General features: G+C 40.1%; 1 protein-coding gene and 1 long non-coding RNA gene across 2 annotated transcripts in view; both read left to right on the top strand.

The window, feature by feature from the left end:
• The first annotated feature begins 806 nt into the window (after positions 1-806).
• The window catches only part of LOC130547263 (uncharacterized), a 49927-nt gene continuing 24004 nt past the window's right edge, over positions 807-26729 (top strand). The window contains exon 1 of the long non-coding RNA XR_008961858.1: positions 807-1299. This is a non-coding gene — a long non-coding RNA (uncharacterized LOC130547263). The remainder of the gene's footprint in view (positions 1300-26729) is intronic.
• Positions 1295-26729, top strand: part of bcl2a (BCL2 apoptosis regulator a) — a 41031-nt gene continuing 15596 nt past the window's right edge. The window contains exon 1 of the mRNA XM_057323058.1: positions 1295-2074. Coding sequence (XP_057179041.1) covers positions 1538-2074 — 537 coding nt within the window. The 5' untranslated portion in view covers positions 1295-1537. The remainder of the gene's footprint in view (positions 2075-26729) is intronic.

Below are 26729 nucleotides of genomic sequence, written 5' to 3' on the forward strand. Positions count from 1 at the left end.
TTGGTTCCCCATACATGTAGAACCATTTACTCGAAGGTTCTTATAACCATTTCTTTCTTGCATTTTTATAATCTTAAGTACCTTTTTAAGAACCATTTGTGAAACAGAAATGTTCTTCATGTTAAAGGTTCTTTATGGAACCATTCAACCAAAAATAGTTTTTCTATAGCATTGTGAAGCATCTTTTTTAAGAATGCACATTTGTTGGTATACAGTTGCTTGACTGCAATATGTGCTAACATGATTGGCTGGCTGAAAATGTGAGAGAGCGTGTGATTGGCTGAGATAATTTTGACAATACTCCAAACGCTTTGAAATCTAGCCTACAGTTTTGATAAATCTGACTTTATGTAACAATTCTTATTCCGTGACATTATTTTTAAAGATGCAATTCTTAGTACAATTATCATTACGCAAATTGTTAATTTTCGTAATAGGTGCAAATAGCAGAGCAATTTTTTTCTTTTAGTGCAATAAAAGCAATTTAAGCTGTAAAAACCGTCTTTATAAGCACAGTAAGTAGCGCAACATATAGGGCCTGTTACATATGAACTCATGAATTAGAGAAATTATGACGGTTGACAGCAACAAAAACACGCTTTACTCAATAACATAGTTGAGGTTTGGAGTCCCGAGGGAGGAATGAAAATAAGCTCCAAAAGAATGTAAAGAGGTTTGACAAAATGCACACAATAAAAACCCTGCAATACTCCGCATACTCTGTACTGGAGTATCCCAGCACTAGCAGAAAGCAATGAATGGTGTGACGTCAGGAAACCCCGCCTCCTCTGCGGGAGTACCTTCAAACAGTCTCACTCTGTTTCAACAGTTCGAGCACTGCTTCAATGAACGCGCCAGTCTCCGTGTCACGCGTCTTAAATCCTGCAGGATTGCACCTCTATCCGTGCCGTTGCCACGCATGAGAAAAACCGCATCTCACCAAAGAGGAAACGCACGCGTGCATTTAACACAGAGACGCGCGTTGACTTGGCTGCTATTTTCTCTTCCGTCTTTTCTGGGACCTCGAATGTCAGTGGAATATTAAGCTGGAAAATATAAAGCATCTGTTTTAACTCTTTTTTTGGTGTCGTGACGTGAAGGACGTTTCGCAACCGGCTGTATGTTTGCTGTGCGTGGCTTACTGGAATATAAGCGAGTTTCAGGAGCGAAGGCGTCCCGTATTCAACGAGCGGACATTCCTCGCGCCAAGTGCGAGACACGGTCGGATCTCCTTTGAAGTTCGTTGTGCGCGCGCTGAAGTAACCGTCGGACTACGCGCAGTGCGCTTACAGGTCTGAGGTGCGGACAGTTCAGATAAGTTAAATACATCCTGTGTTTGATTTATTTTCAATGAATGTACCATTCCTTTATATTGTTTTATTCAAATATTGCGTTATGGTGAGAGAAACCGCGTCTAATATTCACCGGACGAAGCGAATATGAGTTTTAATTAAGCGTTTCTCTATAATAGACCGTTAATTTCTGTCGGTCAGGATGTACTTTTACTAACCACGTTTTTAAATTGTGTTTAATAACGATGGCCAACGAAATTCGCTACGACAGTCGCCATATCGTGGAGAAATACATTAATCATAAACTTTCAAAGAGGGGATACGTGTGGAAATGTCAACCCTCTGGAGAGGAAGATGATGCCCAAAACGGTGTGGAGGACTCTGACAGGAGACTTCAGGCTCCCTCGGCCGGCGGGGGTAACGATGAATGCCTGCTAGCCCACCGAGTCACTCGCTCAGACCCTCATTTAAGACTCTATCGGACGTTACGCGAGGCTGCAGATCAAATAGAAAGGATGTACCAGCGGGAATTTGAAGAGATGTCCAACCACATGGTATTGAGCCCTAATGCAGCGCAGCGGAGCTTCATCACGGTGGCCGAAGAGCTCTTCAGGGATGGAGTGAACTGGGGTCGGATTGTGGCTTTCTTTGAGTTTGGAGGGACCATGTGCGTGGAGAGCGTTAACCGGGAGATGGCGTCCCAGGTAGACAATATTGCACACTGGATGACGGACTACCTGAACGGGCCTCTGGAAAACTGGATCCAGGAAAATGGTGGTTGGGTAGGTTTATGATCGTACAGTCGTGACCTTTGCACACTGAATTTAAAACCTAAAATGATATGCTTAGATGAAGCTAGACAGTTCCCTGTTAGAAACCACGCGGCGTTGGTTTTTATCATTTATAGTGAATTTGTGTTTACTTGTCAAAGTGATCTGCAAGAAGGCTGTCTAATAATGGCATTGCAAAATTCAAGCCAAGTTCAAACAACAGAATGTCAATAAGGTGTCAATAAAACAGTGCGTTTTAGTACTATAAGCACACTGTAGGTTAGGTTAGTCAGCTTGTCTTTTTTGACAGTTCAATCAAGGTGTCAGTTGACAGTTCAATTAAGGTTAGCCCCGCCTCTCCCTTCCATGTATAACAGCAAGTTCCTTTTCAAAGTTACAAACACACGCTAAGTTTCAAGGATGAGGTCTGTCTTCGGTTTAGTCACACATTTTGGGTTATTATAAATTCTTAACGATTATCAGGTTGTAAATAAATCCAGAGCATTCTTGTGACTCGTGGTCAAATGAAAAAGGCAGCGTGTATGCTGCTACTTGTTAAAAAGATGGAGATTATGCCTTTGCTTTTGCTCGAGGTCCAAGAACATGCCCCATTTGAACCTATGATAGAAGAAGCTGAAGGCACTTGGTGGGCTGTCTCTGAGGATACGGAAGCTGGTTCTGGTGTAAAAAATAGCAATATGAACAAACACACTTAACTTGCTTTTTTATTCCTTTTCTTGCTCTCCCTTTTTCCCCACAGAGCCCTTGTTTTAGTACTACCCTTCACTTTTACTGCATTGCTTCTGTGCTGAATTATTTACGGTATATAAATTGGAGCAGCCCATCATGGTTGCGTTACTCCTGTATGGTTGGACTCCACCCTGCTCATGTACAGCACAGAATCTCAGAATCTCATCGCTGCCCCGCTCTAAAGAGATCGAACGAATAATTCCCCTTATTCAATAACTAAAACTAAGTGGTAATTGTAAATTTGATCTAACATGTAATGTAAAACGTGGTTTGGGAATCTTTTCAGTTTATTCTGTTTTGAACAGCCTTTAGACAATTTTGATGTTATTATGTGAGATGGTACAGTCTTCTTCGTACGGCAGACTAGATGTCTGCCTAGTTTATGCTGTTCTGTACAGCTGTGCAGGTGGCCCAGCAGAACCATTATTCCAGTCTGGACGAAAGGTGTGCTGGGGATGAATTAATGATGGTCATTACTCACCACATCTGCTGCAGGTTAGACAGGTTCAAAAGGCCTCTGATAAAGTGTGGTGTACAGAGAGCTTTTTTATGGCAAATATACAAACACTCTCCAGACACAGCCTGCAACACTTTATTATTTTGATATATTTTGCGTGAAGCAGTTCATTTAAAAGGTCAGGTGTAATTTGTTCAGGATAATGAATGGACGGCTGTCTGTTTTTATTATAGCTGCCTAAGGTCTGTGTATTTGTGTACAGGGTCTTGACTATGCATCAATTATGTCATTCCTTCAAGGTGAAACAAAGCAGTGCAATTAGGACACAATGAGCAGAGAAGCATTTTAATAAGATTTTGACACCGGCCTGCATTATTCACAAAGCTCAGCACTTTTGTCCAGAGGCAATGAATGATTTATTTATTTCATTTTGTCATGAAAAGCACATCTACAGTTTGCGTTAAGACTGTTATTGCTGTGAGAATTGGTTTGCTCATGAGAGTTATATATTACAGAGTGTGTCATTAACAGCTTCTTTAAATGTAGGATTTGTTTTGAAGTGCTGAGATTTTTTGATGTTGATAAATATGCTCGCAGGGGATGTGTCCCTTAGTTATTTTAGAGGAATCTTTATAACGTTACGGAGGAAGTCCCGATAGCTTACAATCAGAGGGAAGTTTGGGACTTTTCATTTCCAAAATTTTAAAAAGCTTTATTTGTGCAGATTTGTAGAGGCTTTTATCTCAATAAAAGCATCAGTGGAGGCGGTGGAGTAAACTTGTAGACCAACTTCTTTAATGGGGTGGCTCAGAAAGAAAACACGTATGATTTAACACTAATAGGTTATGTGCTGTGTAAAAGTAAGTGACCTATCTGTAAGCCCCTCCCCTCGAACGCAGAAGAGCCAATGGCAGTTGAATACGAGTTGCTCGGGGACGGGAACTCGGACACCTTTAAGTTTCAGCGCCATAGAGAAACATAGTAATATCCGAAGCTCTCATAGGTTTTATTGTGTTTTATGCTACAAAAAAGGTTAAAACGATGTGCCTGGGGTACTTGTAACACTAATTCCAGGTGTCCTGGGAGCATAAGGAATGGAATTTATTTTATTCAATTTCCTAAACCCACACAAAAAGAGCAAAAAGTGGGTGCATTAACCCGATTCAACTCCAATCCCAGTGGAGACAAAAACGTTTATTTTCTGGTTTTCATACTTTCATTAAGTTATAGATTCCATCTGCAGATCGTTATTGTCATCTTGTGCTTCAGTATCGTATCTCTGGCTAAAACTAGTTAAGTTAGCTAGTTAAGTCCATGCTAACGTACAAACCTAAATAGCGAACTGTTCTCACAGCATGTGTAGGTCATAAACGAAGGACTACATTTCAGTGTCTCTCCATATTAAAGTGGTTAAATGTAAATTAATTTACATCTGTGATCGTGACGACCGTAACATGAGGCTTCTCCCCGCTTGCATTGTGATCTGTAAACTCGCTTCCAAATAAAATTTGTTATCCACCTTATTTATTTTAAAATCGTTTATATATCCCTACATGGCATATTTAAGTCCCACTTGAATTCTCCTCGACGACAGAGTGTGTCCAAAATGTACCAAAAACAACTTCGGACAAGGATTTTACTTTTTACACTGACAGCTGCCATTGAAAGACATGAGGAACGCTTGTCCGAGTTAGCAACAGTAACTAAGGGGGGCGGAGCTTACCTATAGGTCAATTGTGCTCTTTTACTCTCTACAAAATAAGTGATTCAGCTACTGGAAGAAAAGTCCTGCTTTACCAAAGTGTACCACTTGACAATTAAGAATGTCAGTTGTTTGTGGTATTCATTTTGCCCATTAGACGGTCCTCCAATGTGTCACAAAGACTTCCAACATTACCAGATTGGTCAGATGGCTTTACTTTTGTGCCAGAAAGACACGTCCTCTTTACTGACTGTGAATCTCAATTTATTATCCTGCTTTTGAATTAATGTGATTCATTAATCCTTGGATAAAGCCTGTCTGTGGAGAATACATGATTCAGCTACCACAGTGCTGTTTCTTATTGCTGTTTTCCAACCCCCCCACAGGAATACCAGATTTACCCAGCATGCCTCAGAGACCTTCATCTTACTCCAGTCCCTATACTGACTGAATTTGCTTTTAGGTTCTAAAGAATTTTATTAGATGTATTGTTTTCATGCAGATAGCCCTTTAATTGTTTCCATGGACACGATTGCAGAGCATTCTAGATGTTACAGAAAAAATGTCATTTTTAATGCAGTTAAACACGCAGCCCTGTGGCTTGAAAAAGCTTGCCATACGTGATGTAAAATAATAATTATTGCAGCTTTGTTAGGAAAAACTCACATGGGACTTGAAACACTGCTGCTTGGAAAGTTTTCCATAATCCTTTTCTTTTCTGTGACACTGACTACAAACTGCCATGTCATTTTGACCCTGAAACCAATTTAGAGGTGAACACAACAATGCAATGCGAATTGATTAAAATCCATTTTTATCCCTTTGTTTTCCAGACCTTTTCCAAAAGGCATTTTCTATCGATTGTAACTGTCTGGAGATCTTCTTAGTGGGGGTAACCAACATTTGCCAAAATCATCATTTGATTAAATTGGACCTGTGTTTTAGACAAAACTTTTGTTCATTTTCCCAGTAAAAAGCTTGCTATGGATTTTAGAGGTTAACTCTTGTTTTAATGATTGTGTGCTTTTTTTGTCATAACAGCTAAAAAAAGTCATAACCCTTGTGTGAAGAGCACTTTTGAAATGACAGTTTTTAGCTGTTTAATGACCAAAGCTGTTGGAGTGTAGAGTAGGTTCATTGTCTCCTTTCAGAATTTGACAGCACCGCACATGGCGAACAAGAGCAGATGCTCAGACGTTTAGGACTTCTGGTTTGCAAAATGCTTAATGAGCTTTCTCATTACTGTAGTAACCGCTTTGAGCTAGCCCATTTAGCATTCTCTTTTTTCCCTTGCCTCAACAAATTGACATTTGCTGTTTTCATAATTGCCATGTTGCTAAATTGTTGAGATATGCAAAGATGGAGTTTTGTTGGTTTGGCGAATCAAGTGTAATGCTTTTTAAGTGATTACACGGCGATGGTATTTCTTGTAGACACATTACCTACCTAGCCTCCCTATCCACAACATCTGCTTAATTATCTCCTCTTAACTACAAGATAAAACCAATGAGACTGAATGTAATTCAAGTTTAATTGTAGGTAGGTTAGCTTCGCGTATGGTGTGCATTGTGTGTCTTGTTTATATCCGGCCCCCACTGATAATGAAATCTGTCCACCTGTATTAAAGTTTGTTTAGACAGGCTACAATTGCGCAGGTGATCACCCACACACTACATACCTGTGATTCATTACAGGTTTTTGGCTGTGTACATGTACACTGGTGATTCTGGTGCCTTAGAGGAACGGTTGACCCCACCTGGGTCTTTTGTTGGTGAATGTTGCTTCTTGAGCTTTTACAGGCAGGAGTGAAAGAACTTGAAAAGCTCCGCCATCGCTCAGGTATTCGGTTTTATTGAACATGTGCCTCATAGAGCCCTTTCAAGTGACATTGTTTACGAAAGCGATATAGACACGAAAGGCAGTGTCTCTTTTTTGACATTAGTGATAATGGCTTCAAACAAACCTGTCATGTTTTTTACTGATCCCACATCTGTGCCTGTGAATCAGCCAGGAAAGTTTGCAGAAGAGATGTGTGAATAAAAGAAAAAGGAAATGGAGGAGGCAGACGAAGACAATTAACAAAGCAGGAAGGATAAAGAATTGTAAAAATGTTGCCAGGGTAAATGATGAAGGAAGGTGACTGGGTAAAGAGTATGTTTTGTTATTGCAGCTTCCTGCCTCAGCTGCTGTCAGGTGGGTAAGGTTGTGTCTTGCTCCTGGGGGGCAAGTTTAGACTCAAAGGGCTTTTCTGATTGGCTGTCAGAGGGCTGCTTAGTGCTTTTGACCTCAAGGCAAACCCTCTGCTGGGCGGGCCCGTGTTATTGGGTTTTGTTTAGGGGCTGGTAGTGATGGGAAAATAAGGATTCCCTTGCAGGTGTGGTCTCTTCTCCTTCATGATGTCTAAGTCGGATTTTGAAAACAGTCATTTAATTGTATAAATGATGTACATAATATGAACATAATAGCTAATAACAGCTGACAATTGTTGATATTAAAACTTTAAAATGTAGTTTATCTGTTTTCTTCCCGTCTGAGGATTACAGATGAAAACAAATAGGATGTGAAAGGTCAGAGAGACAGAACATAACGGGGAATCACCTGGAGGAATTTTATTTAAAATAACACGGGCAAAACAGTATCTGTTATTCCTCATCAATCTTTCATGTTTGCTCTGTGAAACTCACAGTGAGTCATTGGAAGAAAATCTCAAAGTTGATATGTCTCAGTCGTGTTGAGTTTTTCGTCATTATTTTCCCTGAAGAGGTGCGAGACTATCAGAGAAAGTTATGGGGACACCCCCTGTCTACTCTTGGTATACTCCATGCACTACCAATTCTACCAATCTTGGTAGAAAGATTGTGGGCTTGATTCCTAAAAATCAACGTATACCTTGAATCACAGTATTCGATTTGGATAAATGTGACGGGCAGATGCATAAGTACAATATTTAACACATCTAGGCCCGGTTTCACAGACAAGGCTTAGCTTAAGCCAGGACTTTGCCTTAGTTGAATTAAGATATTTATGTCGCTTTTATAAAAATGCCTTAGAAGAATACATTACTGTTCTGCATCTTGAGACAAAACAATGACACTGATATATTTTTAAGATATTTCAGGTAAAGTTATATTCAGATAAGACAGGTCAAACATTCATTTTAGTCTGTGAAACCGGGCCTTAGAGTTGACCCTGTTAGTTTAAGAAACTCTTTTCCTAACAATAGATGCACTCTGACATTGACTGTTTGTTTCCTGTTTGCGGACGCTTACTGTAGTTGTTTAAATAAGTTTGTGATTGATCAAAGCTATGGAGCTTGCTAATCAGACATGCTCTGTATTGGTTTTGACTGCCTTTGATGCTGCAGTTTTGATTTTGACTTTCCTTACACTTTGATATGCACCTTGGATTATAATTTCAAATCTGCTTTTCTTCCTGTTTTATTCGTGCAGATCTTTGAGGAATATAGAAACAAAGGAGATGAGCCTGAAATGCCCATGGACCTGTGCCAACATACGTGGTGCTGATGCCTGGTGGATTCAGTGGGGGACTGCCCCTCACCCCCAGCACATTAAATTAATTACAAATTATTATATCCTCGGAGAGCTATTTTTATTTACAAAAACAAGTTTACGTTGTAAGACAAGCCCTGTGCCAATCTGCTTCATGTTTCTCAAGTATATTGAAAAATAAACACCGTTGATTTTTGCACTAAGACACTCAATCAGTTTGTAAAGATGATGCTGTGAATCCATTTTCATAATTTATTTTCAGCATTTAAAAACCACAGTCCACATCTTTGCTGCCTTCTCTGGCTGTAATATTGAGGATACGCATTCTGTCACTTGGAGGAACGTCCACCTTTCTGTAGATTTGCAGTCGTCTGTCGGGCACACAAAAGGAAATCCAATTTATTTTTAGGGAAAAACAACTTTGGCAAAATAGTGCTTGTCTCTCAATTGCAACTGATTCGACCACCCACACAAAAGTTGTCAGCCTCGACAGTTGGCACAAAGGAACCCTTTGCAGTAAATCCATCAGTGTGTCTGTGCACTGAAATAAAGCATTACACAAACAAATGACATAAAAGTGCATTTCAAACACAGACCCTCTGATCATGATGTTACAATGCAAACACAGATGGTAGTTCTGGGGAAGAGATAAAGACACACTGGTTTCTACAGGGCTAAACCCAGCTGTTTTTGCTGCTGGGGTCTTATGAGTTTGTGTGGGCAGGTTTTGTTAATAGAATTAAAATGAGAGCAGGGTACGGTAAGGGTTTCTTTATTTCGTTTGTCATGCTCCGCTGGCACAGTTTAGCATGTCTCTGATGCTCATTGCTTAATCAGGCTCTATAATTTGTTTTCTCGACTTGTCTTTAGGAGCACTCCACATCTGACATTTTATGTTTTAAACCGAAGCTTTTCTTTATTTAGCAATTTTGTTTGATTCATCCTCTCCTCGGGCCTCGATAGTCAGAGCATTAAAGAAACACCCTCATATTTGCTGAGCTGCATGAGTTTGTTGCTTGAGGACTTTGCATTGGACTGAAGACTTTGCTGGAGTTCTCTTTTGTCTCCCAGTGCTTGTTTGGCATAAGCGTGGCTCAGCATGTCCAACAATGCACTTCTCTGGTCTCCCCTTTTGTCTGGAGGGAACGTGACTCTTGGTGGCTTTTAAGCAGTTCAGAGATGAAGCCAAGTATTTCCCCCTTTTGGTTCCTCAGGGTCTGCCCCGTTTGTCGCCTGCCATCTGCTTCTTAGTTTGCTCCGGGCTGTACAAGCCCTGTTGATCCCCCGTAAGCTTTCCTACCAACCGTCCATAACAGGCCAACATAAGTTCCTAGAAATATGCTTGCCCCTTTTTTTTTTAATATTCTTGTTATGTAGCCCTCCAAGGTCGTTAAACTGCTCAAATGGCAACTAGACGGCCATGAACTCTGTTTAGAGACCGTTTACACTAGACTGTTTTTAACTAAAAACTGAAAACTTTTTAGGCGTTTTGGCTGTTCATCTACACAAGAACGGCATTTTGGGGGAACTGAAAAGCAAACTTTTGAAAAAGGGTCACAAAGTGCAAGTTTTTGAAAACGACGGCGTTATCTCTGTGTAAACTCGTTTGAAAAAAACGTATTATGCGCAATGTCTTAAACAGTGTTGACCAGTGGAAACATCGTATTTATATACACAAACTATACACACACATATATGCGCCAAAGTGTATTAAAAGCGCTTATTGTTTAAAACAGGGTATGTTTCTTTACAGCGCAAAAGCGCCATCCACTGGCCTGGCATGCATAATACAGCGTTTTAATTTGTTTTCCTGGATCTGTGTAAATGCAGATCGTTTAAATAACGCTGTCAAGTGTACGTGAAACTTTTCAAAAACGCAAATGAAAAACTTTTCAGTTTTTCATCGTGTAAACGCACTCTTAGTCTCTCTAGTTGCCTGTTATTTTTTGTCTGTAATGTGTGATATCCCAGCCTGATCTTTTATTGTCCTCTGGTTTAGGGATGCTCATATTGACCGTTTAACCATTAACCGATCGTTAAAATTTTGACCGGTTAATACTATCAGTTAAACGATTTAAAAGGTATGTTTATTTTAAGTTTAATAAAATTAATAATATTTTGTTAATAATAAAAATAATTTAATAATATGTTTTTAAATGACTATTAAATCGTACATGTTTTTAGTTTTCTGTATGGTGAAAGAAAAACATGCTAAGCATTAACTCATGGAGCGTGCAGATGCGTGCGACTAGGTGTAAATGCCCTCCGAAACGTTTTCGAGACAGATTAAAATCCGATCACGCAAGTCACTTGACGAAACTGGACACATGTAATTCATCTGATTGTTTAGGCCACATTTGTTTACGCCTCCAAATGGAGTGCCACTGGCAGCCTTGCTCAAGTTCTTTGTTTTAAATGTAGACACGGGACAATCGCGCTCACAATGCGCTGTGACATTCTCTGTCTTCCTGGCGTGTCTACGGCTCAGCAAAGCTAATAGCGGAGCTACTGCAAGGGAATTTCGGTGCTAGCCATCAATTTATCCTTTACATAAACTTATCTCATTAGCATCGGCTGCCCGTGCGCTTTGGAAAGGAGAAGAAAACGGCACGACCGGTGGTTTCCCTGCCTTCTTTTAGACATGACGTAAAAATACGAATGTGAAATATGAATAAGTAAAAAATAATGTTTGTATTTTGGGTGGTATAGCAGATCGGATTTATACTGTATATGTTTAGCTAAGACTGGCTGTTGGAAAGCAAATGTGTGCGCATCCCGAGGCGTTATCGCTACATTCCCGGAACATCCGTGCCATCTGAAAGGGTGTTTTCTGCCTCGGGTCTAATTGTCAACAAGCTCCAGACTGTCACCACAACACGTAAACATGTTACTTTATTAAATAAAAACTCCAAGCTTTGGATTGCCTGCTATTTTTATTTGATGAAAAAACTTTCTGACGGAAATAAACTTTGCCAGTTCTTCTGTGTTTTCGTTTTGTCATATTTTGTTAATTAATTAAGTTTTTTTCTTGCCTGTTTATTTTATGCTTTGGATTTATATTATTTTAGTTTTTCTCCATTGTCGTGAAAATGTGATAATATGTGAATGCAGTTGCTGTTGATGTATTCGTTATGCTGCTGTTTGCATGTTAAAATAAATCTGTGACAAAAATGTTTGTATATTTAACGTGTCACAGACCCTCGTCAACTGTAGCTGTGTCTCATTACGAAGTCTACGTCCTCCGGATGTCGCATGCGAAGGCGTATGCGGCGGACAAATGCGACCTCCGAAAGACGCAGCCTTCGAAATGAGACGCAGCATGTATTTTTTAAATTCCAATTTATTATTAGAATCTTATCGGTTAACGGTTAATGTTCAGATAACGAGTGTCGGTTCTCGGTTAGGGAAATTAACCGAAATGAGCATCCCTACTCTGGTTCATAGGAACATAAGGAACCTCTGCGGAATGCTAATAATATGTTATTTTAAGATAGCACAAAGTTTAAGCAGTGCTGGGTGTAGATATGGCAGAATCAAAGCTAAGATAAGTCGAACAGTAATTATGTATTTTAGGTTCATATGATGTGGCTTGAATTATTCATGAAAGCAGGAAAAAGAGGCAATGTCTGCCTGTTAATGTTATACATAGTCTGTTTTTAAGTTTACGACTCTCATTAAGGAATGTTGAGCGGGATCCAGCTTGGTAAATGCACAGAATTCTCTTTACAGTCAAGAGTCCAAGATATCACGTGTTGTTAATGTGCCTCAGAAAAGCTCTCCCTCTGTACTGTCAGCAGAGAACTTGTGGTCATTCATATTTGACAGTAAGGACTGTAACCTCATCTTCAACACTAAATGTTCTTACCTCACAACTTGTCCCAATAGATCAATTGTCTTCCAGTCAGATGCAAGGAAAAGGAGATACTGTACAATGACAGAGTACATTTGCTGGGAAATAGATATGCAGAAACAATCACACATGAGTACACAAACCAGAGGGCCTGTTCACATTGTCTAGCTTATTTTTTATTCTTTTTAAATACATTTTTACAAAGGTAAATATAATCACCTTAATCCTATAACTGCGGTGAAAAGTATACAAAGGAGTAAATAGTAACTTAATACACTTTAGTGAAGAACAACACTGAAATCTCCTCCTCCTTCGCTTTCACACTCTTTTTACTGTCCCATCTGTTCCAGCGACTCCGATGATCCGAGACCGTGCCCCTGGTCAGCCTGTTGCCGGGGGGATTTCCTCGTTGACGGTGTGGTTACTGCTTCATGGGATTAGAGCGCTGATACAAAGATCACCAGTTTAGCTCTTTGACTTTCACACAGAACATAACCATTTTTAAACGTCTGGAAGTGGCAGAGGCATTAAGAACAGAACAGGAAGTGTGGGACACCATGGATGGGTGGTGTAGGTTAAGGGTAGCCAAAAACACATTCCCACCAGGCCGAACACAGCTGGGGACACTGAATGCCTGAACAGCAGAGCTTTGAGAGCCAACCAGCCATCAGGCACATGTTGTAATTCATGTCTTGTGCTTTTGCTGCACATAGAGCAGTTGCGACTACATTTTATGAATGACATCACTGAAATGATTACTGGAACTGTTGCGTGTTCTAAATTGCTCATTGTGTTATTTTCAGCAGCAGTGCACAAATGACTCTAAATGAATAGAAATAGAAAATCTTTCTGGTCAGGCTTGGGAAGAAAGTCTTTCGAGTCATACTGGAACAAGTAGCAAGAATTCATGAGCTGGCAATCTCAAAATCTGAAAGTGAGAGTTGTGAGATGAGAACGGCTATTTTACTGTTTTACTCACTGTTCTCAAGTGGAAGTACAGGCTGTTAAAGTATGTTGCACTTGAAGCATACGTCTGCATGGCCAGATCAGGCAAAAGAAGCAGTTAAAATCACATCTAAGGCGTTAAGTAGATGCCACTGATAATGCTAGAGGCAGCTTAGGTTTAAGGGCGGAGGCTGATTATTTGCTTCCCTCGTGGGTTGGCTCAGGCTCTTTGATGATGGCAGGTGGGGACTGAAGCGTGCAGGAGGGAGGCTCACCTTTGTGATGGGCTAGATGAAAGCGATGCGCTCTCACCTTCCAATGTAGTTGGATGTAAGTCATGAGCAAAACTCGCAGGCAACATGTAGACTCTCATGCTGTTCAATTGGAAACATGTGCACATGTACCTCATACACAGAGATTTATTTCACTAGGCCTGTTGAAATTATTAATGCATCTAATTGCATGAGTACTCAATTGTATTACATAAAGTTAAGTGTTCATCACATTTTCTCATCCAAAATAGGGCATTTTAAAAATGCTCTTTTTTTGTTTCATTTCCTTTTGCAATAGTGCAATATGAACAAAACCACAAATAGTAAATTGTAAATATTTTTATCACAATAGGCCCTTTTCACATGACGTCACGCATCTTCTGAAGCAGTGTTTGCTTACTTCCGCCAGCGCTACTTCTCTGCGGGTGATGTAATGTTATCTCTTTTACTTGTTTATTAGTGAAGGTTCAGCGGTTAATTTTTCCTCACGACACGATCAAAACTTCTTCTTGGTTTTTACCGGCAGCTTGCATCCATTGTGTTGCACTACTGCCATGTGCTGGTGATCGTCAACTTCTCTATTTAGTCAAGTCATATTCTTGCTATAAGTCCTGGTAGCTAGATTCCAGTTGTTTTTGTTAAACATACCTGCATTTTACTGAGAAATCTCCGGTATGATGGCGAACTGGAACTTGGAATACACTGCTTTGCGAAACTGGGAAGTTAACTCACGTCATTGTGAAAACGGTCTATTACCCTTTACCAAAATGTCATAATTGTGACTGGCCTACAAACTATACCGTTTTACATTTACACATTTGGCAGATGCTTTTATCTAATGCGACTTACATTGTTTTAATTCTTGTATTTTAATTTGTATGTGTATTCCTTGGGAATCAAACCCATAACTGCAATACTCTACCCATTGAGCTACAGGAACACTTCAATTTTCAGCGCTCTTATGTTGTCATAACACTTCCTACAGGTCTCCCAATGTATTTCTATTTTTTTTACTTTATGACGGGCCAAGCATTCCAAAATCTGTTTAAAAACTCCTGAGCTTAACTGCGTTGAAAAGTGTTTGCAGTTCAGTCAATACTAAGGCAATTTCCCCCATTTTCTCACTGATGGGAGAAATTAGATGTCTAGACATGGTTCATGCCGGCTGCAATAATCAACTTGCGCAAACAGTGCAGGAAATCCTCCAACCAGCAACAGCTTTTAACCCTCTGCTGAAGCTGAACAGTTCTTATGCGTGTGCAATGAAATCTTCGTAAAGAAAAGAATCAGAGACAAGACCATGCTGCTTTTGGGTTGCTAGGTAACGTATCAGCATTGACTACAACATGAATGGGAGAAATATTTAAAGTGTTGCGCAGACTTGCTGCTGGGCCCAGTGTAAAACCTCATAATGTTGAAATGTATAATGGGAAGTTTAAGCTTATGATTGTAACCAGCTTTTTGTTAAGTGTGTAGAAGTTATCTTTATGGAGTTGGACATGATATATGTTATGGGCAGGGCGTCAAATAACAAGGTTTTCCTGCATAGAGAAATTGGAGGCGGCCGCCTCCATCTAATGTCGTGCCGCCTCAGGCTCTTGCCAAAATTATGTTGTGAGTCTTCACAAGAAATGCTGCATGCATTTAACAGACTGTTATTTGTAACTGCAGTTGCGACATTACGCCACAGTGGAGGCGCTGTTTCGTTGTCAGCACACTGAGGTGCTAAAAAGAGTTCCAGAACAAGAGAGTTTGTTTTGCATCCAAGTACGTTTAATTTCTTGATATTTCTTAAATTAACAAGACGTACATCATTGTAATGTCTTTAGCTGTGCAGTTGGATCGTTGAATCAGCATACTGTACACAGCGAGTTCGCCAGTATGAACGCACATTGCGTTCAGAACGACTCGCACACGATCATTTGAACCGATTTATTTAAACTATTGAACTTTTCAGTCACTAGCGAAAATATGAGATCTTGAGTCATTTAAAGTGAAACACAGAGAATGCAAGATGTGAATGAGCTTTGCTCATTTAGAAAGACTGGTTAATTCAGTTGGCTATTGTGGGCTGAAAAGTTAGTTGAAAATGATCAAAAAGCTTTATTTCATTAAAAAACATTTCTGTTTGGTTGAATAAAAGTAATGTTTTATATAACTTAATAATTTTAAGTCACTTACATTTTAAACATTTAAGTCACAATACGTTTAATGTCAAACTCAAAGTCACTTTGGTTAAGCCACTTAAAGGTACGGTAGGCCTATGTGTGTGTGTAAAAGATCAGGATGGCACCACCTCCGCCTCATTTTGAGCCAGGAAAAACCCTGAATAATAATAATTCATTACTTCATATAGCGCTTTTACTATATAGGGTTAGGGTTCTCAAAGCGCTTTACATCAAAGGGGGGGAATCTCCTCAACCACCACCAATGTGCAGCATCCACCTGGATGATGCGACGGCAGCCATATTGCGCAAGAATGCCCACCACACACCAGCTTATTGGTGGAGAGGAGACAGAGTTACGAAGCCAGTTAGTACATATGGGGATAATCAGGAGGCCATGATGTATAGCGACGAATGGTCTAGGGACCAATGGTCAGGGATTTTGGTGACACAATGTGCTTCACAACTAAGATGGGCAGAAATGTAAAGACTACTGGTGCATCATATCAAAGAGGCGTCTGAAAGACCACACACATAAACAGACCTTCAAGTCTATCACACACAAACAGTTCTCCAATAGAAGAATGGGGGTGGGCATCAGGGACAGTAGTGGCAGATGGGTGATTTAGAATGCAGGCAGCCTGCAGGGGGACCTTCAGTCTCTCCTCTTCTCCAAGCCTCTATCCCCAGACTGCATACTGAGCAGGAGGAGAGTTGGGTACAGTGGGAAAGAAAAAAACGACGCATAGCAACACACTCAAGCTCATATGCTTTTCCTCAATATGAATATTTGTCTGCTAGCTCTGTCTCTCTTCTGTCACTCTTCTTGGAGACATGAACTGTTTTTCGCTTTCTCACACAGCTGTTTGATATTTAGGATTGAGACCCTGTAGGCCTGATTTGTCGCAGTGCTCTGCTCAACTCCAGTATACTATTTGTTCTCTTGGGTTTCTTTAGCGACAGTTTTAACAGAGATGACTAATTGATGACTGAAGTTAAGTTCTTTCGTGTGTGGTTTATATGCCTGAGTGCTATGACTAATGAACTTGTGCCCTGTGACCAGTGGTGTACTTCAGACTGGCTAGACAAAAGAATGAGGCTCACTTACTAACTGGGTATCCATGACGAGACACGAGACTTCTAGAGTGTGCGTTTGTTACTCTGTGAAGCGGAAACCACAGAGTTCAGACTTCGCCTCGGAATCTTGACCTCCGTCATGTGGTTTCCATTTTCAGGATTCCCACTCCCAACCGGCTTATGCTGTATTTCCTTCCATTCATCTCGATAGTGCGCTCATTGTCGCGGTGGTGGGATTTTTGCCAGCCGATTCAGTTTGGTCTCCATCACGTTTTTTATCACAATGCCCTGGACATATCTGAGACCTCTATTTCTGCTATGAATAGCTCTCATATGATGTAATGCGTGCACAAGGGCCGATCTAATAGTGGTTCATGGTGGGAAGGGAAGTTAATACGACTGATGTAATAATTAAAGGTATGCCGTTTTAATGTGGCAAGTTTGTTAATGTTAACCTGAATGGAATGCTTCTCCATTTTATCATTAACCACAAAAACTTGTTGTGATCAATTTTTTTCCATTCGAAATCTTTGTGGCGCTCACTCATTACGAAAACAGGGCAACCTCCCACAGCGTCTTTTCGCCAATTTCGATGCACATTTCAGCAGTTTCAAAACTCGGTTTTTAGCCAAATGAAAAAGGACCCAAAAACTGTTTTGACGCGAATGCAAATTAATGCAAAGGTAAAAATCCCCCTTTCTGCGAAGCTCTATGTCTGTTCTGTTTACCAACTAGCTGAAGGTAGAGATTTGAAAGTCCCCTTTTGGTATTCCCCTGCAAAAGCAGAACAAAATCAGATATCCAAACTAACTGTAAGGGTCTCAGTGGGCCACATTTGAGCACTGAACAATTGCTTCTAGAAAAACAGTAAATAAATGCGTTGAGTCACATTTAGTCCTCGACCACTTGTTGTGTGGTAAGAGTCGCATAATATTATTTCAATTATTAGGTTTTGACTAAACTGACTGTATATGGTCCGTGATAAAAACATATACTAATCGCAACATTTTGTGTTTTTAATATTGACTAAATGACTAAATAAATGTTAAATTAACAACACCAGTTTTTCTTAAACCAGACAGTAAAGAGTTTTAAACCATGCCTGTTAGATTTGGCTGTTTGTGAGTAGTGTTTTCTCAGATCATAGCAGTGTGGAAAAAGATTGCCTGTATAAATAAGACCGAGCTTGTTAGGGAAAATTGTTTGTTCCATACCTTTTTCTTTGATGTGGTCACCAGCGTTCTCGTGCCTCTTTGTGTTGGCGTAAAATGTCTTTATCAGGGATCACACTCACAACCCCAACTTTGTGTAAAACAGTGTCTGTAAACAACTTCTTGTTCAGGCTTGGATAGAGACGTTGTTGGTATGAGAGCGACCTTTCTTGCTAATTAGCCTTTCTGGCACCTGCATACATCAAGATAGCCTCTAGATAATTGTATCTAAGCAACGGATGTTGACACAGTTTTGTCAGTGTTTTGATACAATCCACAGGTGGAGCATGGCTGGAGGAATCTCCCAAACTTCAGTGTCCTTGTAGACTAATTTTCAGGGTCAGATTAGTTTCACTGCAGTGACCTTAAAGTGAACTTTAAAAGGAGTGCATTTTGTTTTCTGCAGTCACAACGTGTTGCAGTCTGTTTTGCAAGAGGCTTTTCAAACCCCCAAATGTTTCCCCCCACAATAACAAAGCCAGATTGTCTTTACACCCACATTAATGCATTCCTCTCATTCTTCTGCTGAAGACCAGGCTGAGATCAGCTGATAGACGGCAAGAGACGGAAAGTGAGGGAGGAAAAAAGCAAGGTCGTTGAACCCTTCCAACAGAGGATGAGGGGGGAAAAGAACAGGGTGGGAGGCGTGTGTGTGGGTGGTAGATCTGTGTTGGAGGGGGCGTGGGTGTCAGGGGAAGCGGGTGGCGGAGGAAGAGAGAGCTGATTAGAGAGCAGTTGGGGGAGAAGAAAGGGGGGTGATGGAAAAGCACTTCCAGAAGGCATCCAGCCCATGAGCTAAGGCTGCAGAAATGTTTTCTTTTTTTCTACTTTTTGCAGGACTGAGTCGAGGCAAACTGAACCTCCTATGGTCGTCACTGAGCTTTAGCTTTTATGTACTCCCGTTCGTGAATGGGTTTTCTTAATTTAGTCTTTTCTGTCCCAAATGAAACTGGTTTTGCTCAAAGGTTGCTCTGTTATCTTATTAAGAATCAGATCGGGATGGGAATTCAAGTCATTTTGTCTACTGAAATAATCATTTTTTTTATATCGATCTGTGTACCTATGCATCTGCAGGTTGCGTATCCTGTGTCTAGGATATTTGTTATTACAGGCCCGGCCCTGTTATAAAGTATCAAGAAAAAGCAAAACAAAAGGCACCGTGTTTTGTCGTTTGTCTATGAAAAACTCATTATGATCAATCATTATTTTCATGAACAGTATTTTGCTCTGCACATCCTTGTGTTAACAGACTGTCAATGTTTCTTAACAGATTTCTTTGGAGAAATATGTGTAGACACAACTGAGACATTTATTGACCTACAGTAAACTTAAAGAGCTCTTGTAATCTGCCTTTTGATTACACACTTGAGTGTCTTGGCTTGAGCAGTTTAGAATATTGTTAGGATCTCTGGTGACACTAAGAAGCAGAGAGTTGAATGAAGAGATTTCTTCGTTTACCTCCAGTCATTTCTTCTGTAAAGTTTGTTTTCTTGTGACATGTTTCTGTATCCTTTACTTGGTGGCTTTGAGTCTATGTTTTGCCATTTTTGGCGATCGCGTCCATGGAACAGTCCGACGGTCTCGCTTTCTTCCTGTACGCTTTCCTCTGGAAATGCAATGGTGAGCTCAGATGAAAGAATGTAACCCTGCCGGAGCTGCTGGTGGTGGGGGGGGTGGATACAGCAGAGGCCTGCACTCTCTCTGAACTTTCTCCTGATTTTCATGTGGAGGCAAGAGCTATCACCCTTTGTGACAGCGGGCATCGGTTTTGTTCTCGTTTTCCGTTTTAGCTCACCTTCAGTTCGTCCCTCGCCCAGTTTTCTGTTCAAACAATGATTACCATGGCTGTTGCTGAGCAGAATTCAAATTAAGCCTGCACATTAATGTACCATCCAGATGCTAACATGCAGCCGACTTTGTGATTTGCTCTTATTGAGTCACTGTGAAGTATTACCTCTTCCAGACCTTAGAACAAAGCTGAATGGCTTTGGCTTACAAGCTCTGCTCATCTGTCTGTCTGCCCGTCAGTTCATATCAAATCCATTTGTGTAATCTGCTTTTTTTCAGACAGCGAAAGGCTGAATTGCATTGGTTAACCGGAGTGCATGGAGGTCATTGCACTTATATAAATCTCTAGGAAATGAAAATGCCCACCTAAAACGTATTAAGCTGTCTAGGACACGCTAGCATTATGTAATCCATGTTTGAAGCACGTATGTGTAAAGACCGTGCACTTGCTTATTTTATGGCAAGCATGAGTACAGAATACGTTTTTTTATTGATGCACTGTTACATCAACGCCTTCAGATGACCTAATCTGCAGGGATTTTCGGAGAATAAAGTTACGTGTAACGGGGCCGAAAGAGGTTAACATTTTTTAAATGCATGACCAATGATTCATTAGTGCTACGAAAATAAACACAAGACTTTCATATAAGGTGTCCCTCTGCCGCGAGGCCCTATAGGGACATTTCCCTCAGTTGCACAGGCTGACTCACACAGATGTGGGGGGCCTAACCAGGGGCCTTTTGATGCTTTGTTTTAACAGAGACAGAAAAACAGATGTTTTGCGTTCAGCACGAGCCTGTGTTTTGTTGTGCGGTTGAAGGGTATGCGCTCTGATTCTGAATTACTCACTTCTGTAAACTACATTGTGATGTACCTATACTTCACAGTGTTTTGGTCTGTGTCTGCCTACGTGCTGATGTTGGGAGAATCAGTTTCCCTTCACTGCGTATGTTACATGTAGATTTAAATATGAAGCATGAATGCAGAGGCGGTTCTGATGATATCAAAAGCAGAAGTGCAGACAATGCTCGGCTTCTGGAAATGCAGATGCTGCAGAAAAAAGAATCGAGTTTGATGTCATCAAGGTGTGATGGTCATCAAGAGTTGATGAGTCTGCAGCTCATTCAATTTGATCACATTTTATTATTTTATTTTCATGGTCTGTTATTGTTTTTCTTAATTCTAGTTAATACAAAAACTTTACTTGGAAATGTTTTATTTGATCATTTAACTGGGCAGTGCACATCCAAAATAGCTTATTAATTTCTCCATAACTTTGACAAAATCTTTTCAGAATACATAATGGGTATGATGGGTATCATACCATGCGTGTGTGGTGTGACAGCAAAAAATTTGAAAACAAACTGGTAATAATACTGTATATTATTTTATATTATTTATATTATAATATGAAATAGCCTACGAGAGATTTATCGTCATTGTTATTTGTCTTTGCTGCTACACCATAGGACACATTTATTTGTCATCTACACATATACCAAATAATCTGTTTTATGCCACCCACATGGATTTTATAGATCTATATTATACTCTCACTGGATGTAGAAATTCTCACTAATGTCTTTTATAATTACTCTATTAAAAAGTTTATTATAATTACTTTAATTATAAGTCAAAGTAAGTTTTTAAAATATAACATAATATAATAATTATATTAACATAATAATGCAGTGTTTATATTGTCACATTGTGTAACACCGTTACAAGTCATATAAAGAAGCATAATGACGTATATCAAGTACATCATGTCAGGCACCGTTTTGCTTTCGTTCTTTTTTTGGGTTTAGCGGTTCAGCATCCCTTTTGTCTGGCATTTAATTAGAATTGCATGCTGCTCTACGTAGAAAAGCCTTTCCAAGTACTAGCTGAGGTCGGCTTCCTGCCCAAGTGAGCTGATTCGAGATGTGTCTCTTTAAACCTTCGGTCACTTTTCTTACCGAGCCGAAGAGAAACAGTTCTTCAGAAACTCAAATATAAACATTTGTTTTATAACAGGAAATCATTACCTCAGATGTGCGATTCAGATTTGCTCAGCGAGTAAGAAAACATGCCTTTTTCATTAGAGATGTGACTTTTGAATTTGAATGAAATGCCCTTCCATTGATGAGTTTTAAGCATGCATAAGAAAGAATTCAGATTAGGGCCATGGAGAAGTTGGGGGTGGTTGTGTGTGTGAGAGGGTGTAGGAACACGGATATCTGACATCATGCACAGATTAAAAAATGGAACTTGACAGGATGAGGTATAGCTGTGAGTAATGATTAAAATTTGTATTTGTTCTATTTTGGTCTGTTCGGCCAGCATATGCACACATGTGATGATGTATTGATACAGTGTTAAACCAAACCCCACAGACTCATCAGCGGTTCTTCAGAAATGATTACACCGCACTACGAAAGTTCTTATATGGCTGGTTTATTGAAAAGCAACTCCATGTCTTCTGGGGCTGCTTGGGTAATGTTGAAGGAATGTATGTTTTGTTTGGTTAATTGTCACTATTTCTATTCAGATCACAAGTTAGATGTGACATACGTGTTTCACTGTAGTAATTCTCAAAAATAAACTTTTTACCACCTAGTCAGATTATAACTTAAATGAATGTTCTCAAATGCAACTGGTTTGGCAGACTGACATAAAGTGGAAGGATCTAAGACCATGTTTAAGTGCGATAAAGTCGTTTTTAGAGGGAATATTTCAAACAACCCTGACATGGGCCTTTGACTCTAAGAATACCGGTTGTGGTGAGACACATTCTAAGAACTAGGCAGAGGTTTAAGTACGTTTCAGTAGATTAAAAAGAAATCAAAAGCAGGCACAGAGAGCATGTGCTCATAGCATAGCCAATGAGAAGCCAGCATAAGAATCAACCCCAGAAGCTTAAAAAGACCTAAGGATTCAGAAAGAGAAGACTCGTGCATTGTGAAGTATTGCATTTATGAATTTAAGATTCTCTTTCTAAACAGTTGCAATTGTATTTTTTTGTAGCTCAGGGAAAGCGTTTTGAACTTGTAGAAAGCAGTGGTTTAGTATTTCCTCTCAGGGTTGGTTGTAATCTCAGGTGTGTAGTGAGTGTGGTAATGCTCTATCCAATTTCGGGGCTACACCGCTGATCGAAGAATGGGTGCCTTTCTCTGCCCACGTGCGACCTTGTTTTGTTCTGTCTGCTTAGAATTACGCAAAGTGCCATGATTATGCGCTTCGATGTTGCAATAATTATGTCACAATTGCAGGTCCACAGGGAAATAGATGATGATGCCTTTAGTTGAAGGCTCACGGCTTTCTTTGGAGTCAGAGTCGTGTTTGGATGAGGAATGCAATGGTTCAATTGCTTTATAAATGAATATCTCACAAACATCACATCCTTTATTTTTGTTTCAACTTTATGATGTAAGATGACATTTTTTACAGGCAGCATTCAGGGAATGTCTTGAATGGGGATATCTTCCAGCACAGATCCACCTCCGTTTTCAAATTGGTTAATATTTGCATCTGTATTTGATATAAAATTACATTTGAATGATTGGTGCCTAAATAACAACACAGCGATTTATTTCTCCACAGGCTTGTTTCCATGTTTTCTGTTCTGCCGACTTAAACATGGGGAAGCACCTGGTAACGTCCCGATGGTGCTACATTTACCACAGTGTTGTATGAACTTTCCAACATTTTAGCAATGGTGAAAACAGCAGAAACCTACAGCAACTCATTTGTAGCATTTATGGAGATGAAAGAGTGCACCACCCTCGGTGGTGCTGAACGGAAGCTGTATCTGTGTAACTGAATTTATATGGTTTTAGGTCTTTTCTGTTGCACTTTTCGCCCACTGAGACTTAGAAATGGCTTAGATGTTCGCTATTACGTTAAGACTCATTATGCTGATTCCTTCGAATAGACTTGGAAATATGTAATAAATTGTACTGTAGATCACATGAACGCTCTGTCAGCATACACGTTTATATCACAAAGGTACAGTGCCGACAGGCTAACTAATGCTTGTGCTAACTAGCGCACTAGCCGCTGGCCCACACAGCAAGTGGCGGGATACTAACAAGCTCTTTCTGAAGAAATAGCTCTGATGAAAACGTTTGATCTATGCCTATGCGTGGGTCGGTACCTTATTCTGCCCATGAGATCTTTAATGTGGAACAGAATGGAATGGCGCATGAGATCAACATGCTGGCCATTAGCCATGAAGTCATTAGCCAGTTCGACTTGTGTCGCAGGCACTTTGATTTTAAAGTTTTTGGTAGAAATAGAAATCGTACTCCAGTAAGGTCGGTTGAATTCGTGCATTTGCTGTTAATAGCTGAAAATGTAACAGACTTGTCAAATCAAAGCATGCATTGAACTTTCCATAGCTAAATCGGAAAGCAGAGGTCAGGTCCCCACCCGATCCCAGCATGGCCACAGGGCAAGCTCCATTTGCTATTTCCACAGCTGCAAGAACATCTTAACAAAAGAGGCCCAGAAAGGGATGCCAACCAGCCCTGTCCTACGCTTGTAAGGAAAAAGAACCGATTCCCGTCAGCTTAGCCAAGAGAGACGTTCTGAAGGAACACCAATAGCGCTTTGTAAAACATTCAGTTGCTCTCTTGTTCCTCAACACCACAGAATATCCTTAGGGCCTTTGATACTTGCCAATTTGTTCACCCGCAGCAATAATTCGCAACCGTGGTGCAATGGTTCACTCCCTTTCGAATGTTTTTTTGCTGTTCTTTCTCACAATGTAGTTCATTGGATTTGGAATCACCGGCTGTCCTTTTGGAACGGTGATATGAGTGTGGTGGCCATGACCTGATAGATAAGGCCACACTCCATCACACCAAGACAAGCAACTAGACTTTTGCATTGTTGACACTGCACAACAAGAAGGTCTAAACTGGAATTCCATTAACAATGACAGAATGCACTCAGGCATAGTGACTCATCCATGATCCTGTTGAGGGGGACGTATGTGTTTGACAGGGTGCGTAGCGTGTCTGTCGTGGGAAGCAAGCTCTTTGATGCCTAAATGTAAGATCTGTATTGGGGCCAATCCTATTCTCAGTCCCAGCACCACCTCAGCCAAGCTCGCCCCCTCTCTCTCCCTGGAGCTGTCTACAGCATTGCATTCTCTCCTTCCACACACCAACCACACACCCCTGTCCAAAAACACACGCCGTGAATGCCATTCTTGAGGTGTCCCACTGTTATCCGCAACCCCAGGAATGGAGCCACATCTTACCAATGCTGTAAATACTCTACTGCTCTTGGCTTTCGTTTGATGGCTTGTCTGAATTCAGCAGAGGCAGTTTGTCAGATTATGTACCCGGTTGAACGGCAGATGTGTCACATGAAACATACGCACAGGATAAGACGGTTATCGGCAGAGCAGACTACATCAATCACTAGATGAATTTCAGTAGACACGCAAAACTCATCTGTGAGAACTACTGAAAAGCACAGTGTGATATCGACTTGGAATGACAGGAGTTGACCATGGATTGCACAACCACAGAGTGGGAAAACAACTTGAAATATACCCATATTACAGTATTTTTCTGAAAAACAGCACCAGCACTGCCAGTCTGTTCCAGGGTTGTGTGTCATGTTCTCCAGCTGCTGCTGTTTTTCTATGCGAGTGTTTGTGAGAAAGAGAGAAAGAGAGAGGTCAATGATGGGCAATAGGCCACTGTGAAGTGAACAACATGTTGCGTGTGTGTGTTTTCCAGTAAGGCACATTCAAACCCCCCCACCTTCAATTTCTGGGCAGTCTACAAAATGCTGTCATGATTATGATCACACTGAATACATAGTCCCGTAATCTGCAAGTGTTAAAGTATCCAATAAATATTTTCTTGCCGTAGAGGTCTTTAAAAACTCTGACAAATAACATAATAAATCAGTTTCTTCCTTTAGCAAATTGTATACTTTTAAATTCTCCTGATTGCAGACTTATTCATTAACTAGAAGTATGTTTGAATTCAGCAAGTTAGTATTTATGATGAAAAGAGCAATATATTCACGATATATTGTAGGTTCATCTAATTTAGATCGGTCTGATAACATGCAGGCTAAATTAACTAATTATGTTTCTTTTCATATATTTAGTACAAGAAAAGAAAAACAACGTCAGTATGGCTATTAGCAAGAAATTAGACTATATTATGAGTATTAAGAAGTACTATCTGTTTTGTTACTTTTGTAAATTGCATATCGTTGCTGTCCTTCTGAACATTTGGATGTCCAAATTAGTTTTTCAGGAAATTTAAAAAAAAAATGTTTTATGTGATCATATAATGCGTTGTCAAAGTTGACAATCCCTTTTAATGCTTTTTATTGGTTAGATATTTGCAAAACCCAGTGACAAACATAAAGGGAGACTAATAATAATGATTTATCAGGAAATATAGAGATACGGGGTTTCAGAAGGACAGCAGTGATATGAATAATACTGTGTATGTGCATTGGGTGATTTGTACTTGTGTCTTAACATATTTAGGTGAATTAAGAGACGTTGTTAATCTAGGGACTTTAAATCGTGATTTATGTCCAACACGTCTTTTCAAGCATGATTTGTTTGTCACCAGCCATCATTTGTTCAGTAGTCTTGTAGATTGTCATATTGTTTTTTGAGGATAGATACTGATAAACACTTACCCAAGCTTTTAGATCCACCTGATTCTTATGTGCTCTGAATGTAGAGCTGATGTCTGCTATTGGCTGTTAATGTAATTTCCTCTTTGCCTTGAGCAGGTTGATCGACCCAGATCTTAAGGTTTAGGTCCATTGACTTTCTGGGCTGTGAACTGATGATGGGAACTCGTCTGAATAACTCGAAACTCATCATCCTCCCTTATATATATATATATATAAAAGAAACGCTCCACCCATTCAGCCAGGACTCTGTGTAGCTAATTATAACAAGACTGGCATTGTCC

This window comes from Triplophysa rosa, linkage group LG23 (genome assembly GCF_024868665.1).
Source record: "Triplophysa rosa linkage group LG23, Trosa_1v2, whole genome shotgun sequence".
Lineage (NCBI taxonomy): Eukaryota > Metazoa > Chordata > Actinopteri > Cypriniformes > Nemacheilidae > Triplophysa > Triplophysa rosa.